This window comes from Chanodichthys erythropterus, chromosome 8, assembly GCF_024489055.1.
Source record: "Chanodichthys erythropterus isolate Z2021 chromosome 8, ASM2448905v1, whole genome shotgun sequence".
Taxonomy (NCBI): domain Eukaryota; kingdom Metazoa; phylum Chordata; class Actinopteri; order Cypriniformes; family Xenocyprididae; genus Chanodichthys; species Chanodichthys erythropterus.
In genome coordinates this window covers 1094030-1108245 of record NC_090228.1, presented here as the reverse complement: position 1 = coordinate 1108245, position 14216 = coordinate 1094030, and the positions used below count along the sequence as shown (strand labels likewise).

The following is a 14216-nucleotide window of genomic DNA, read 5'->3' as shown; positions in this document are numbered from 1 at the left end:
TTATCTGAAGGGGAGTCACTCTCTGAGACGTTTCTGTATAATAGTGTACTGAGCAAACGCTAGGATTTCTCCAAACCGGGTTTAATCTACAGGAAAAGAACCATGTGCAAATTAGCATTGGGTGGAGAACTGTTCAAGCTCATCTTGTAATAAAAAGAGATTATACTGTGTATAAGGTGTCGTTTCCTTTCTGTTTGTGTGTGTGTTCAGCGTTTATCACTATAAATCAAGCTATTCTAGATCAACTCTTGCTTAAAGTCGCCATGAAAGTGAAGTTGTGCTCGATTGCGTGCCGTTTATCTGAGTTAAAGGGTTAGTTCACCCAAAAATGAAAATTATGTCATTAATGACCCTCACGTCGTTCCACACCCGTAACACCTACATTCATCTTCTCTCAAGATCCATTAATGTACTAAAAACATATTTAAATCAGTTCATGTGAGTACAGTGGTTCAATATTAATATTATAAAGCCACCAGAATATTCTTGGTGCGCCAAAAAAACCCAAAATAACGGCTTATATAGTGATGGCAGAATTCAAAACACTGCTTCAGGAAGCTTCGGAGCGTTATGAATCTTTTGCGTCGAATCAGCGGTTCGGAGCACCAAAGTCACGTGATTTCAGCAGTTCGGCGGTTTGAAACGCGATCCGAATCATGATTCGACACAAAAGATTGGGTGAACTAACCCTTTAAAAATTATTATTATTATTTTTTTTTAAATCAGTTTGAATGAATGATTCAATGACTCACTCGTACACTCTTCACTGTCAATATTGGATAAATCTGTCTTTGAATGAATCTCTTGAATGATTCAATGACTCACTCATAAAGACTTCACTTGGTTCATTACTGGATGAATCAGCACTCTGAACTCTCTCTGGCTCAGGAAGCTTCGGAGCGTTATGAATCTTTTGTGTCGAATCAGCGCTTCGGAGCACCAAAGTCACGTGATTTCAGCAGTTTGGCGTTTGACACGCGATCCGAATCATGATTCGACACAAAAGATTCATAACGCTCCAAAGCTTCCTGAAGCAGTGTTTTGAAATCGGCCATCACTATATAAGCCGTTATTTTGGGTTTTTTTGGCGCACCAAAAATATTCTCGCCACTTTATAATATTAATATTGAACCACTGTACTCACATGAACTGAATTAAATATGTTTTTAGTACATTAATGGGTCTTGAGAGAGGAAATGTCATTGCTCAGGCCTCACTTAGCCATCGGATTTCATCAAAAATATCTTGATTTGTTCTTACCGGTGTGGAATGACATGAGGGTGAGTAATAAATGACATTATTTTCATTTTTGGGTGAACTAACCCTTTAAACGTCTTCTCGAACAAGAACAAATGTAGGGCGGGGCTTGATTTTGTGCGCGGGGAATTGATTGGACGGTTGTGGTTTGCTATTGGCGGATCTCACGTGAGTGACAGGATGCCCCGCCCTCGTGCAGGTTAGCAAAATATAGCATATCAAGACAAGAGACTGTTGTTGTTTTTTTTTTGTTTTTTTTTAAGTGAGAGGCTTAACTACTCTGAAATCGGCTACATCTTTGCTCTAAAACTTTCTATTTTTGGTTTACACTGAAAAAAAACGCGTTTCATAAGAGAAGTGTAATTTATTGCAGTATTCCATAAAATAATAAGCACTTTCTCTTGTGATTTCATGTGGACTTTAATAATATTACACTCTCTAACGGTTTATTGCACTTTACTAGTAAAATCGCAACAATTTTGCTTAAAATCGTTTAAGAATTGAATTGTTTTTAATGTATGCGGAACTTCCTCATGAACCGTCAGCTGATGCTGCGTCACATGACATGAATGCGGTCACATGACCGGCTGGATCAAGCTCTATCGATCAAACCCATTCTGGGAAAGAGAGAGAGAGAGAGTTGTTCCAGCAGCAGAACTGAACCGATCCACTCGAGCACAGGAGTGATATCTGATCCAGAGTGAGAGCGGTTCGGAGATCCGGATCCGGTGAGTGATGAATATAATCAGATTATCAGATCCAGTCGAGTTTACTCTGTTCTGATCATCTGATGAACGCACTTCTGTAGCATATCGATGCATGTGGAGATTTAAACAATTCTTCATTCATAAAGGCTATAATTTCTGCGATGCACATAGAGATCCGTGTCCTGGATTCTAGCCGGAAGTGTGTCCAACAGGAAGTAAAAGAAACCCGTGCTCATTTATTGTGATTATGTTGTATTAAAAATTTAGATTGATTTCGCTGTGAGAAAGTGAGAACGTGTGGAAGGTTTATTAATTTTGTGTGAGAGTGTGTGTGTGTGTGTGTGTGTGTGTGTGTGTGTGTGTGTGTGTGTGTGTGTGTGTGTGTGTGTGTGTGTTGGTCACGTGAGAGTGAATCATGGGACACTGACAGGTGTGTTCAGGTGATTCTCTCATGATGTTTACAGCAGACGGAAACTTGCTCAAATAAGGCTTAAGTAATGCAAAATATAATTGAAATTGTTTTAAAAACACAATTCAGTGTTTCTGTCAAAAAATTACATTGTTCCAAAATTTGAAAAAATAGAATAATATCAAACAGCTTCATAATTGATGAATTTTGCCACATTATCAGTGTGAAGCTGCTTTGAAACAATCTGTATATAAACATTGAAGTGACATAAGACATTTTCACTCCCTTATGTCATGTCATGTCAGGCCGTACACCATCATGAGTGTTGATGTTATGGTGTGTTTCAGATATGCAGCGGTCAGCACTGATTCTGGTTCTGGCATTCTCCACGGCCACCTTGGCTTTGGACAACGGTCTGATGAGGACCCCGCCGATGGGCTGGTTGGCCTGGGAGCGTTTCCGCTGCGACACCGACTGTGAGAGCGACCCGCAGAACTGCATCAGGTACAGCGGCCAATCACAGCACAGCACTGATGCTCATATTAGACTCTTATCATCTTCATATTTTAATTAGATTTTTATTTATATAGTATTATAGTTTTTTATTAATATTTATATGTTCTGTTTTCATTTTAATTTTAGTCTATTTTTTTTTTTTAATTCTATTTAGGTTTAATTTAATTTCAGTTTTAGTTCAGTTTTAGTTTATTTATTTCCAGTTAATGTACTGCTTCAATTTCAACATTTCTAATTTTCATTTAGTTTTCAAATATTTATATTTAAATTTACTTCATTTTTTATAATTAACAAAAATATTTCTTGTATTTTTATATACTATACTGAATTAGCTTTTATTTTAATATTTTCCATTTTCATCTTAGTTTATTTTTAATAATTTTGTTACATGCTTTTCTCATTTTTTTATTATTATTTTTAATATTACTATTTTAGGTTTAATTTATTTTAATTATAGTTTTAATTTGTATTTATTTCCTGGCAATAATTTTGTTAATAGAATTTTAAAAGTGTAATAATAAAATAATTTTAATAGTGTTTCAATTAAAATTATTTTAGTTTATTGACAAGGCAACATTTCTAATTTTTATTTAGTTTTTATATATTTTTGTTTAAAAATAGTTTTTTTTGTTATTTATACGCTGTTTTATTAATATTTTAATTAGCTTTTATTTGTATATTTTCCAATTTAATTTTGATGTATTTTTAGTAATTTTCTTTTGTCAATTTATTTATTTATTTATTTTTAATTTTTTTATATTAATATTAATATTTAGATTTAATTAATTTTAATTTATGTTTTAGTTTTTATTTATTTCCATTTAATAATTTTGTTAATAGAATTTTAAAAGTCTAATAGTAAAATAATTTTAAATAAAATATTGTATAAAATATAGTAAAATATTGACAAGGCAACATCTATAATTTTCATTTAGTTTTTTCATCTAATTTCTTTCAACTTTATTTAATTTAACAAAATATTTGTGTGTTATTTATACACTGTTAAAATCTTTAATTAATATTTAGAGTTTGCTTTTATTTTTATATTTTCCGTTTTCCATTTTAATTAGTTTATTTTTTTATGTGCTTTTACTATTTAGGTTTAATTTATTTTAATTTCAGTTTTAGTTCAGTTATAATAATTACTATATATATATATATATATATATATAATGTGTGTGTGTGAAATATATAATAATTGAATTGAACGCTGATGTTTGTGTTGTTTGGGCTGCAGTGAGACGCTGTTCATGGACATGGCGGACAGGCTGTCGGAGGACGGCTGGAGAGAGCTGGGTTACGTCTACATCAACATCGACGACTGCTGGTCCTCCATGGCCAGAGACAATCAGGGCCGACTGCAGGCCGACCCCAAAAGGTGCTGTGACCTTTGACCTCTGACCTTCTGACAGCAGCAGATGCATTCCAGCTTCATCTCACGTTATTGTGCGATCCACAGGTTCCCGAGAGGCATTCCTCATTTGGCGCGTTACGTCCACGACCGCGGGCTAAAGCTGGGCATCTACGGAGACATGGGCACACACACGTGCGGCGGGTATCCGGGAACCACCCTGGACAAGGTCCAGATCGACGCACAGACGTTTGCTGACTGGGGCATCGACATGCTCAAGCTGGACGGGTGTTACTCAAACGCCACCTACCAGGAGCAAGGTGAGTCTGCTTTAGACTGGTCAGAGTTTTAAGTCTTTTTGTCCGTTTTCATCTTTCTTTAGTGTGTGATGTTGCTGTTTGAGCATGAAAAAGTTTCCAGCGGGAGTTATTCTCTGCAACATGAGGAAAATAATGAACATCAAGACTTTGAGAAAGAGCAGAATAGGTAGGGATGGGAGAAATGAAGCTTTTCAAAACTTTGATTCAACTGAACCGGTTGCTCAGCAAAATGATTCTCTGTGTTGAAGCTCTGGAAATGCCACACGCTGGTGACCCCTGCTGGACAAAACTGTGTAAATGCAGCTCAAACATGCATTAAAACCCCTTTTTTAAATGTTTTATTCTAGTAAATGCAGTTAACAAATCATCTAATACCTTTACATGTATAATATGATGTTTTATTAAATTGTTTTGTTTCTTTTTGGAGACAAAAAAGAGACTATGATGTGAACTACAGACTTTTTTAATTATAAAAATGAGTCATTAAATGTCTACAAATTTATAAAACTGATCCAAGATCAGGTATAAATCATAGACACTGGTTTATTGAAACCATCAAAAGCCTCGTTTGATGAAATCACATGACTTTGGCAGTTTGATTCACGCTCTGAATCACTGTTTTGAATCAAATGATTCGTAAAGGTTTCAAAGATTCACAAAGTGCTCGTCACTAATAATAGGTCCTTGATTGTACTATATTTTAGTTTGATAATGTTTTTTTTATTTAATATTTTGTATTTTTAGCAGATTTTATGGTATTAAATTATATTTATGCAGTAGTTATAATCCATTTATTCTCTTTTTTAGCACAGACCTGAAAATGAAATTTCCAACTTAAACTGTGGTAAATCTTGAATCTTTTGATCACAGACTGAAGTTTGGTCTCTTTTTTACATTTATTGTTAAGAAAAATGCACAAAAATACCTTTTTCAATGTTTATATGAAGTATACATTTTCCAAATCACGTTTTACTCTAAAACTGTGAGAAAATTGAAGCCATAAACAAGTTGTGTTCCAAATTTGAGGCTGATATCTCAAAAAATGAGCTTTTAGTAAGAGTTTGTTTGGGTGCAGTACCGAACACTTCCACTAGATGAAATTCGTCTCCAATGCGCTGATTTCTGACTGTGAACAATGCAAGTGTGTCTATTTTTCAGCACCATTTAACCTTTTTGAATCATGTCCATGATTTTTTACCGCACCGTTTCAATGAAGTAAACAATTCTAAATACAATGTCCGAACTGTACCAAGACTTTTAAGGACAGTGCTCCTGTTCTCATCATCTTTCGTGATTATTTAAAAACAGGCTACCCAATGATGTCAAAGGCCCTCAATGCTACAGGCCGTCCCATTGGCTACTCTTGCAGTTGGCCCGCCTACCAGGGCAGTCTCCCTCCTAAAGTGAGTTCAACTGCCATTTCTGTTGCGTACGAGAAACATTACCATTTAGGAACTCTAACTTGATATTCATAAACATTTGGAATTATATTATTAATGTTTATCATTCTGTGGCTGTTTATCAGGTGAACTACACGCTGCTGGGACAGATCTGTAACCTGTGGCGTAACTATGGTGACATCGAGGACTCGTGGGACAGTGTGCTGAACATCGTGGACTGGTTCTTCAATAATCAGGACGTCCTGCAGCCTGTGGCCGGACCGGGACAGTGGAACGACCCCGACATGGTGAGGTCATTATTCACTAGAAACCTCAAGAGCGTCTGCTCGTGATTTATGCTCATTTGCATCATCATCATCATCATCCTCAGTTGATCATTGGAGACTTCGGCCTCAGCATGGACCAATCACGCTCTCAGATGGCGCTGTGGGCGATCATGGCCGCTCCTCTCTTCATGTCCAACGATCTGCGCACCATCAGCAGCGGTGCTCGCGCCATCCTGCAGAATAAAGTCGTGATCGGCATCAATCAGGACCACTTGGGCATCCAGGGCAGACGCCTGATCAAGGTGAATCATGTGCAATATTGGCTTTCTATTATGTTTCACTATTACAGTTGGTTCTAGCAGGGTTAATTGAATGAAATAAATTGAAATTTAATTGAAATGAAGCTAAAATAAAATATAAATATTAGTTGAAAAACTTAAGCTAAACGGAAAAAATAAAAAACCTAAATAGCAGGATTTAATTAAAAAAAAACTAATAATATAAAAAAAGCAAATTACTTAATATATAACAAAATAGCTAATTCAGGATATTATAAAACTAAAATCACACTCAATATTTTACTGTGCTGTATTATTTATTATAAACATTTATTTATTATTCAAACTTTTTTATTACTTTATTAATGATGGTAATAGTTTATTATAATTAATAATCAAATTGATTTATTTAATAATATTTTAAGTCAAGACACTACAGGTGAATAGAGTAAAAATTAATAGATATTACTATTTCTACTTCCAAGCAATTGTAATCTAATTAATTACATGATGTGCTGATTAATTAATTAAGCCGAATTAAGTTTGGTTGATAAATTACCCTCAGAAGATCATTTAAAGTCATTATTGTGTTAAATGAGAAAAGCATCAAATAGACATTACAAACGGTAGCTTAAGAAAGAATTATTTTATTTGATTCAACATATAATTTATTACACAAACTTTTAGGCTACAAGGGCCATCGTTTGTTTCAGAAGCGGTGTCTGATTGGGTATTTACATATATTTACAGACCAAAACAGCTTCAAAATACTTTCTTTTATGTTCTGCAAAAGAAAGTCATACAAGTTTGAAACGACATGAGGGAGAGTAAATATAAATCAACTGAATTTCCATTTTTGAGCAAATTATCCCCAAAATATGATTTTTTAAATTTATTTTTTAATTATGAACTGATACTCTAAATAAGAAACTAAAACTTCCAGTAGGTGGCGGTAAATGTCTAAATGAGTAAGTCACTGAGTCATTCATTCATTTGATTCATTCAAATGGCTGATTCTTTCTCTCAAAATGCAGATTGTTTCAGAAATGAAACACCGCTGTATGTTGCTTGGAGATGCAAAACAGTTCTGCTCTGGCTTTAGGAAATATATTTGCTGGCAAAATTGAGCAAAAACTGACAATTGTGTCTAAAATATAACACAATACTAACTTCTTATTCTACTATGGAAACCCTTTACAGCCACTAATTAAAAAATAAAAAGAGTAATTGCGACTTTTTATCTCAGAATTCAGACATTTTATCTCGCAATTGTGTGATATAAAGTCACAATTGCAAAATAAAGTCACAATTGCAAAATAAAGTCACAATTGCGAGATATAAAGTCACAATTGCAAAATAAAGTCACAATTGCGAGATATAAAGTCACAATTGCGAGGTATAAAGTCACAATTGCGAGATATAAAGACACAATTGCGAGATATAAAGTCACAATTGCGTGAAATAAAGTCACAATTGCGTGAAATAAAGTCACAATTGCGAGATATAAAGTCACAATTGCGTGAAATAGTCACAATTGCGTGAAATAGTCACAATTGCGTGAAATAAAGTCACAATTGCGAGATATAAAGTCACAATTGCGAGATATAAAGTCACAATTGCGAGATATAAAGTCACAATTGCGAGGTATAAAGTCACAATTGCGAGATATAAAGACACAATTGCGAGATATAAAGTCACAATTGCGAGATAAAGTCACAATTGCGAGATATAAAGTCACAATTGCGAGATATAAAGTCACAATTGCGTGAAATAAAGTCACAATTGCGTGAAATAAAGTCACAATTGCGTGAAATAAAGTCACAATTGCGTGAAATAAAGTCACAATTGCGAGATATAAAGTCACAATTGCGAGATATAAAGTCACAATTGCGTGAAATAGTCACAATTGCGAGATATAAAGTCACAATTGCGTGAAATAGTCACAATTGCGAGATATAAAGTCACAATTGCGTGAAATAAAGTCACAATTGCGTGAAATAAAGTCACAATTGCGTGAAATAGTCACAATTGCGAGATATTAAGTCACAATTGCGAGATATTAAGTCACAATTGCGAGATATTAAGTCACAATTGCGAGATATAAAGACACAATTGCGAGATATAAAGACACAATTGCGAGATATAAAGACACAATTGCGAGAAATAGTCACAATTGCGTGAAATAAAGTCACAATTGCGTGAAATAAAGTCACAATTGCGTGAAATAAAGTCACAATTGCGTGAAATAGTCACAATTGCGCGATATAAAGTCACAATTGCAAAATAAAGTCACAATTGCGAGATATAAAGACAATTGCGAGATATAAAGTCACAATTGCGAGATATAAAGTCACAATTGCGTGAAATAAAGTCACAATTGCGTGAAGTAAAGTCACAATTGCGTGAAATAAAGTCACAATTGCGAGATATAAAGTCACAATTGCGAGATATAAAGTCACAATTGCGAGATATAAAGTCACAATTGCGTGAAATAGTCACAATTGCGAGATATAAAGTCACAATTGCGTGAAATAGTCACAATTGCGAGATATAAAGTCACAATTGCGTGAAATAGTCACAATTGCGTGAAATAAAGTCACAATTGCGTGAAATAAAGTCACAATTGCGAGATATTAAGTCACAATTGCGAGATATTAAGTCACAATTGCGAGATATTAAGTCACAATTGCGAGATATTAAGTCACAATTGCGAGATATAAAGACACAATTGCGAGATATAAAGACACAATTGCGAGATATAAAGACACAATTGCGAGAAATAGTCACAATTGCGTGAAATAAAGTCACAATTGCGTGAAATAAAGTCACAATTGCGTGAAATAAAGTCACAATTGCGTGAAATAGTCACAATTGCGCGATATAAAGTCACAATTGCAAAATAAAGTCACAATTGCGAGATATAAAGACAATTGCGAGATATAAAGTCACAAATGCGAGATATAAAGACACAATTGCGAGATATAAAGACACAATTGCGAGATATAAAGACACAATTGCGAGAAATAGTCACAATTGCGTGAAATAAAGTCACAATTGCGTGAAATAAAGTCACAATTGCGTGAAATAAAGTCACAATTGCGTGAAATAGTCACAATTGCGCGATATAAAGTCACAATTGCAAAATAAAGTCACAATTGCAAAATAAAGTCACAATTGCGAGATATAAAGACAATTGCGAGATATAAAGTCACAATTGCGAGATATAAAGTCACAATTGCGTGAAATAAAGTCACAATTGCGTGAAGTAAAGTCACAATTGCGTGAAGTAAAGTCACAATTGCGTGAAGTAAAGTCACAATTGCGTGAAGTAAAGTCACAATTGCGTGAAATAAAGTCACAATTGCGTGAAATAAAGTCACAATTGCGTGAAATAAAGTCACAATTGCGAGATATAAAGTCACAATTAATATTTTAATTTTTTTATTTAGTGGCGGAAATGGGCTTCCATATTCTACAGATGCATAATGTGCAATAGAATAAACACTTAGATGTGTGTTTTGCATGTTTTCTTTCCACTAGTCTGAAGTTACAGAAGCAAAATAGATCTCAAAACTCAAACAGACTAGTTTTTGCCTGTAGTGTCTTGCTCTGAATTTTTCACACTGTTAAAAACCCTCTGCCTTAACAAACCGATGCTTTTGTGTTCCTCTCAGGAGAAGAGCGGGATCGAGGTGTACTGGCGGCCTCTTTCTAAAGGAGCCAGCGCTCTGGTGTTCTTTAGCAGGAGGTCAGATATGCCGTATCGCTACATGACGTCTCTGAAGATGCTGAACTACACACTTGGAGTCTATGAGGTGAGCGTTCAGAAACACACTAACTGAAGCTCTCAGACATGTGATCGTTTACACGACGTCTCTCTCTCTCTCAGGTGTATGATGTGTTTTCGGAGAAGCCTTTGCCCGAGCTGAAGGACAGCACAGACTTTGTCGTGTCCGTCAATCCATCTGGTGTGGTCATGTGGTACGTCTATCCTGCAGCTGAGTGGCGGAAAGAGGCGGGGCCTAGTCGCTTCAGTAAGAAGATGAGAGGGCCAAAGTTCCATCGATATGCTAATGAGGTCGACGCCCCTCTGGTTCTTTGACTCTGATTGATTTTGAAAAAGGAAATGAATTACGCACTCAGGGACCTTCAGCCAATCAAATGTGCCTCGCTCGATTTCTTTTTAAAAAATGTAAATTTTTTAGCACTGAATGAGTGTCCATTGGATATATTTGAATGTTTTTATATTGACCTTAATAAGAAGCCTGTTAATAAACTAACAATATAATCTCATTTGTGCTAATTTCATGTCACTTTAGCATGTAAATGAAGTTGTTCAAATCATGATGCATTCAGTGACTGTTTTTAAACTCAAATAAACACATGATGATAATTGGCTGCATCATTGTTTATCAGTAAACTGATGTTGGACGAACAAGAGCAAATCCATTAATCGCCTCATTTCAATCTGAGAATACCCTAACCATCTTCCATTTTCTCAGATGCTCCTCAGGCTGTGATGGGCTAGTGGTTAAACACACGTTCTCTGTGTGCTGGGCTGCGATCGAGACATGGGTTCGAATCTCGCCTGACTTTAACTGGTTTATTGTAAAATCACAGGTCTCAACAGTGAAGTATAAGTTCCAGCACATGTGATGATAAGAGATCTGTAGCTCACTAGTATGAGCATTGCCTCACGGTCACAGAGGTTGCTGGTTCGAACCCTGGCTGGATCTCCAAGAAATGAGTGAGTGCTGCAATGAAGATGGAAGGAGCAGCTGGTTATCCGGAAAAGGCAGCTGAAAAATTGTTGACTTAGTCTGGGGGCTGGATATTTTTTATATAAGTCGAACACTTGCATAATAGATAACCGCTGCTGGTTATTGTCCCAGAAGTCCCCAGGGGGAGGCGGCTGGATATTAACCTCCCCCCTTCGTTTCCAACCTTCTCTTGTCAGGATCTGATCGCTCCTGCCACAGCCTGTCTCTGATCCGGCGACTATTCCACAACGCAACCATGCTTCAGTGTCCAGGCCGGTTTCGAACCGGGAACCTCCCGATTGGGGAGGACGTGCTCATACCATCGAGCCACTGGCACCTTCACACTGAACCTTCTTTTTTTTGGGGGCATAGCTTTTTCTTTGGGACAAAAATAGTCAATCTAAAGAATTTCACCTCAAAGAGTGAGATTCGAACCTGGATTCTCCACATGAAGGCCCAACACTCAGACCACTGAGCTACTGGAGCTTCGACGCTTGCAACTCTTTTTTGGGGACGTCTTTTATATTTGGGCAAAAACCATCAAACTGAAGCTTTTTACCTCAAAGAGTGAGATTCGAACCTGGGTTCTCCACGTCAAGGACCAACGCTCAGACCACTGATCTACTGGAGCTTCGACGCTTGCGACTCTTTTTTGGGGACGTCTTTTATATTTGGGCAAAAACAGTCAAACTGAAGCTTTTTACCTCAAAGAGTGAGATTCGAACCTGGGTTCTCCACATGAAGGACCAACACTCAGACCATTGAGCTACTGGAGCTTCGACGCTTGCGACTCTTTTTTGGGGACGTCTTTTATATTTGGGCAAAAACCATTAAACTGAAGCTTTTTACCTCAAAGAGTGAGATTCGAACCTGGGTTCTCCACATGAAGAACCAACACTCAGACCACTGAGCTACTGGAGCTTCGACGCTTGCAACTCTTTTTTGGGGACGTCTTTTATATTTGGGCAAAAACAGTCAAACTGAAGCTTTTTACCTCAAAGAGTGAGATTCGAACCTGGGTTCTCCACATGAAGGACCAACACTCAGACCATTGAGCTACTGGAGCTTCGACGCTTGGAACTCTTTTTTGGGGACGTCTTTTATATTTGGGCAAAAACAGTCAAACTGAAGTTTTTTACCTCAAAGAGTGAGATTCGAACCTGGGTTCTCCACATGAAGGACCAACACTCAGACCATTGAGCTACTGGAGCTTCGACGCTTGCAACTCTTTTTTGGGGACGTCTTTTATATTTGGGCAAAAACAGTCAAACTGAAGCTTTTTACCTCAAAGAGTGAGATTCGAACCTGGGTTCTCCACATGAAGGACCAACGCTCAGACCACTGATCTACTGGAGCTTCGACGCTCGCAACTCTTTTTTGGGGACGTCTTTTATATTTGGGCAAAAACCGTCAAACTAAAGCTTGTAACCTCAAAGAGTGAGATTCGAACCTGGGTTCTCCACATGAAGGACCAACACTCAGACCACTGAGCTACTGGAGCTTCGACGCTTGCGACTCTTTTTTGGGGACGTCTTTTATATTTGGGCAAAAACAGTCAAACTGAAGCTTTTTACCTCAAAGAGTGAGATTCGAACCTGGGTTCTCCACATGAAGGACCAACACTCAGACCATTGAGCTACTGGAGCTTCGACGCTTGCAACTCTTTTTTGGGGATGTCTTTTATATTTGGGCAAAAACAGTCAAACTAAAGCTTTTTACCTCAAAGAGTGAGATTCGAACCTGGATTCTCCACTTCAAGAACCAACACTCAGAACACTGATCTACTGGAGCTTCGACGCTTGCAACTCTTTTTTGGGGACGTCTTTTATATTTGGGCAAAAACAGTCAAACTGAAGCTTTTTACCTCAAAGAGTGAGATTCGAACCTGGGTTCTCCACATGAAGGACCAACACTCAGACCACTGAGCTACTGGAGCTTCGACGCTTGCGACTCTTTTTTGGGGACGTCTTTTATATTTGGGCAAAAACAGTCAAACTGAAGCTTTTTACCTCAAAGAGTGAGATTCGAACCTGGGTTCTCCACATGAAGGACCAACACTCAGACCATTGAGCTACTGGAGCTTCGACGCTTGCGACTCTTTTTTGGGGACGTCTTTTATATTTGGGCAAAAACAGTCAAACTGAAGCTTTTTACCTCAAAGAGTGAGATTCGAACCTGGGTTCTCCACATGAAGGACCAACACTCAGACCATTGAGCTACTGGAGCTTCGACGCTTGCAACTCTTTTTTGGGGACGTCTTTTATATTTGGGCAAAAACAGTCAAACTGAAGCTTTTTACCTCAAAGAGTGAGATTCGAACCTGGGTTCTCCACATGAAGGACCAACACTCAGACCACCGAGCTACTGGAGCTTCGACGCTCGCAACTCTTTTTTGGGGACGTCTTTTATATTAGGGCAAAAACAGTCAAACTGAAGCTTTTAACCTCAAAGAGTGAGATTCGAACCTGGGTTCTCCACGTCAAGGACCAACGCTCAGACCACTGATCTACTGGAGCTTCGACGCTCGCAACTCTTTTTTGGGGACGTCTTTTATATTTGGGCAAAAACAGTCAAACTGAAGCTTTTTACCTCAAAGAGTGAGATTCGAACCTGGGTTCTCCACATGAAGGACCAACACTCAGACCATTGAGCTACTGGAGCTTCGACGCTTGCGACTCTTTTTTGGGGACGTCTTTTATATTTGGGCAAAAACAGTCAAACTGAAGCTTTTTACCTCAAAGAGTGAGATTCGAACCTGGGTTCTCCACATGAAGGACCAACACTCAGACCATTGAGCTACTGGAGCTTCGACGCTTGCGACTCTTTTTGGGGACGTCTTTTATATTTGGGCAAAAACAGTCAAACTGAAGCTTTTTACCTCAAAGAGTGAGATTCGAACCTGGGTTCTCCACATGAAGGACCAACACTCAGACCATTGAGCTACTGGAGCTT

The 14216-nt window shown here is 37.4% G+C and overlaps 1 protein-coding gene across 1 annotated transcript; it reads left to right on the top strand.

Annotated features, from left to right (window-relative positions):
• The first annotated feature begins 1816 nt into the window (after window positions 1-1816).
• Window positions 1817-10922, top strand: naga (N-acetylgalactosaminidase, alpha). Its single transcript, XM_067390779.1, has 9 exons — window positions 1817-1985; window positions 2721-2877; window positions 4127-4267; window positions 4349-4560; window positions 5869-5963; window positions 6086-6247; window positions 6331-6528; window positions 10179-10319; window positions 10394-10922. The coding sequence occupies exons 2-9, from the start codon at window positions 2723-2725 to the stop codon at window positions 10604-10606; spliced, it is 1317 nt and encodes a 438-aa protein (XP_067246880.1). The 5' UTR covers window positions 1817-1985; window positions 2721-2722; the 3' UTR covers window positions 10607-10922.
• Window positions 10923-14216: the final 3294 nt, after the last annotated feature.

Coding starts and splice junctions, on each gene's coding strand:
- naga (XM_067390779.1), top strand. CDS start 2,723: ATGCAGCGGTCAGCACTGATTCTGGTTCTGGCATTCTCCACGGCCACC. Junction 6,529..10,178: donor AGGGCAGACGCCTGATCAAG/GTGAATCATGTG, acceptor TGTTCCTCTCAG/GAGAAGAGCGGGATCGAGGT. Junction 10,320..10,393: donor ACACACTTGGAGTCTATGAG/GTGAGCGTTCAG, acceptor TCTCTCTCTCAG/GTGTATGATGTGTTTTCGGA.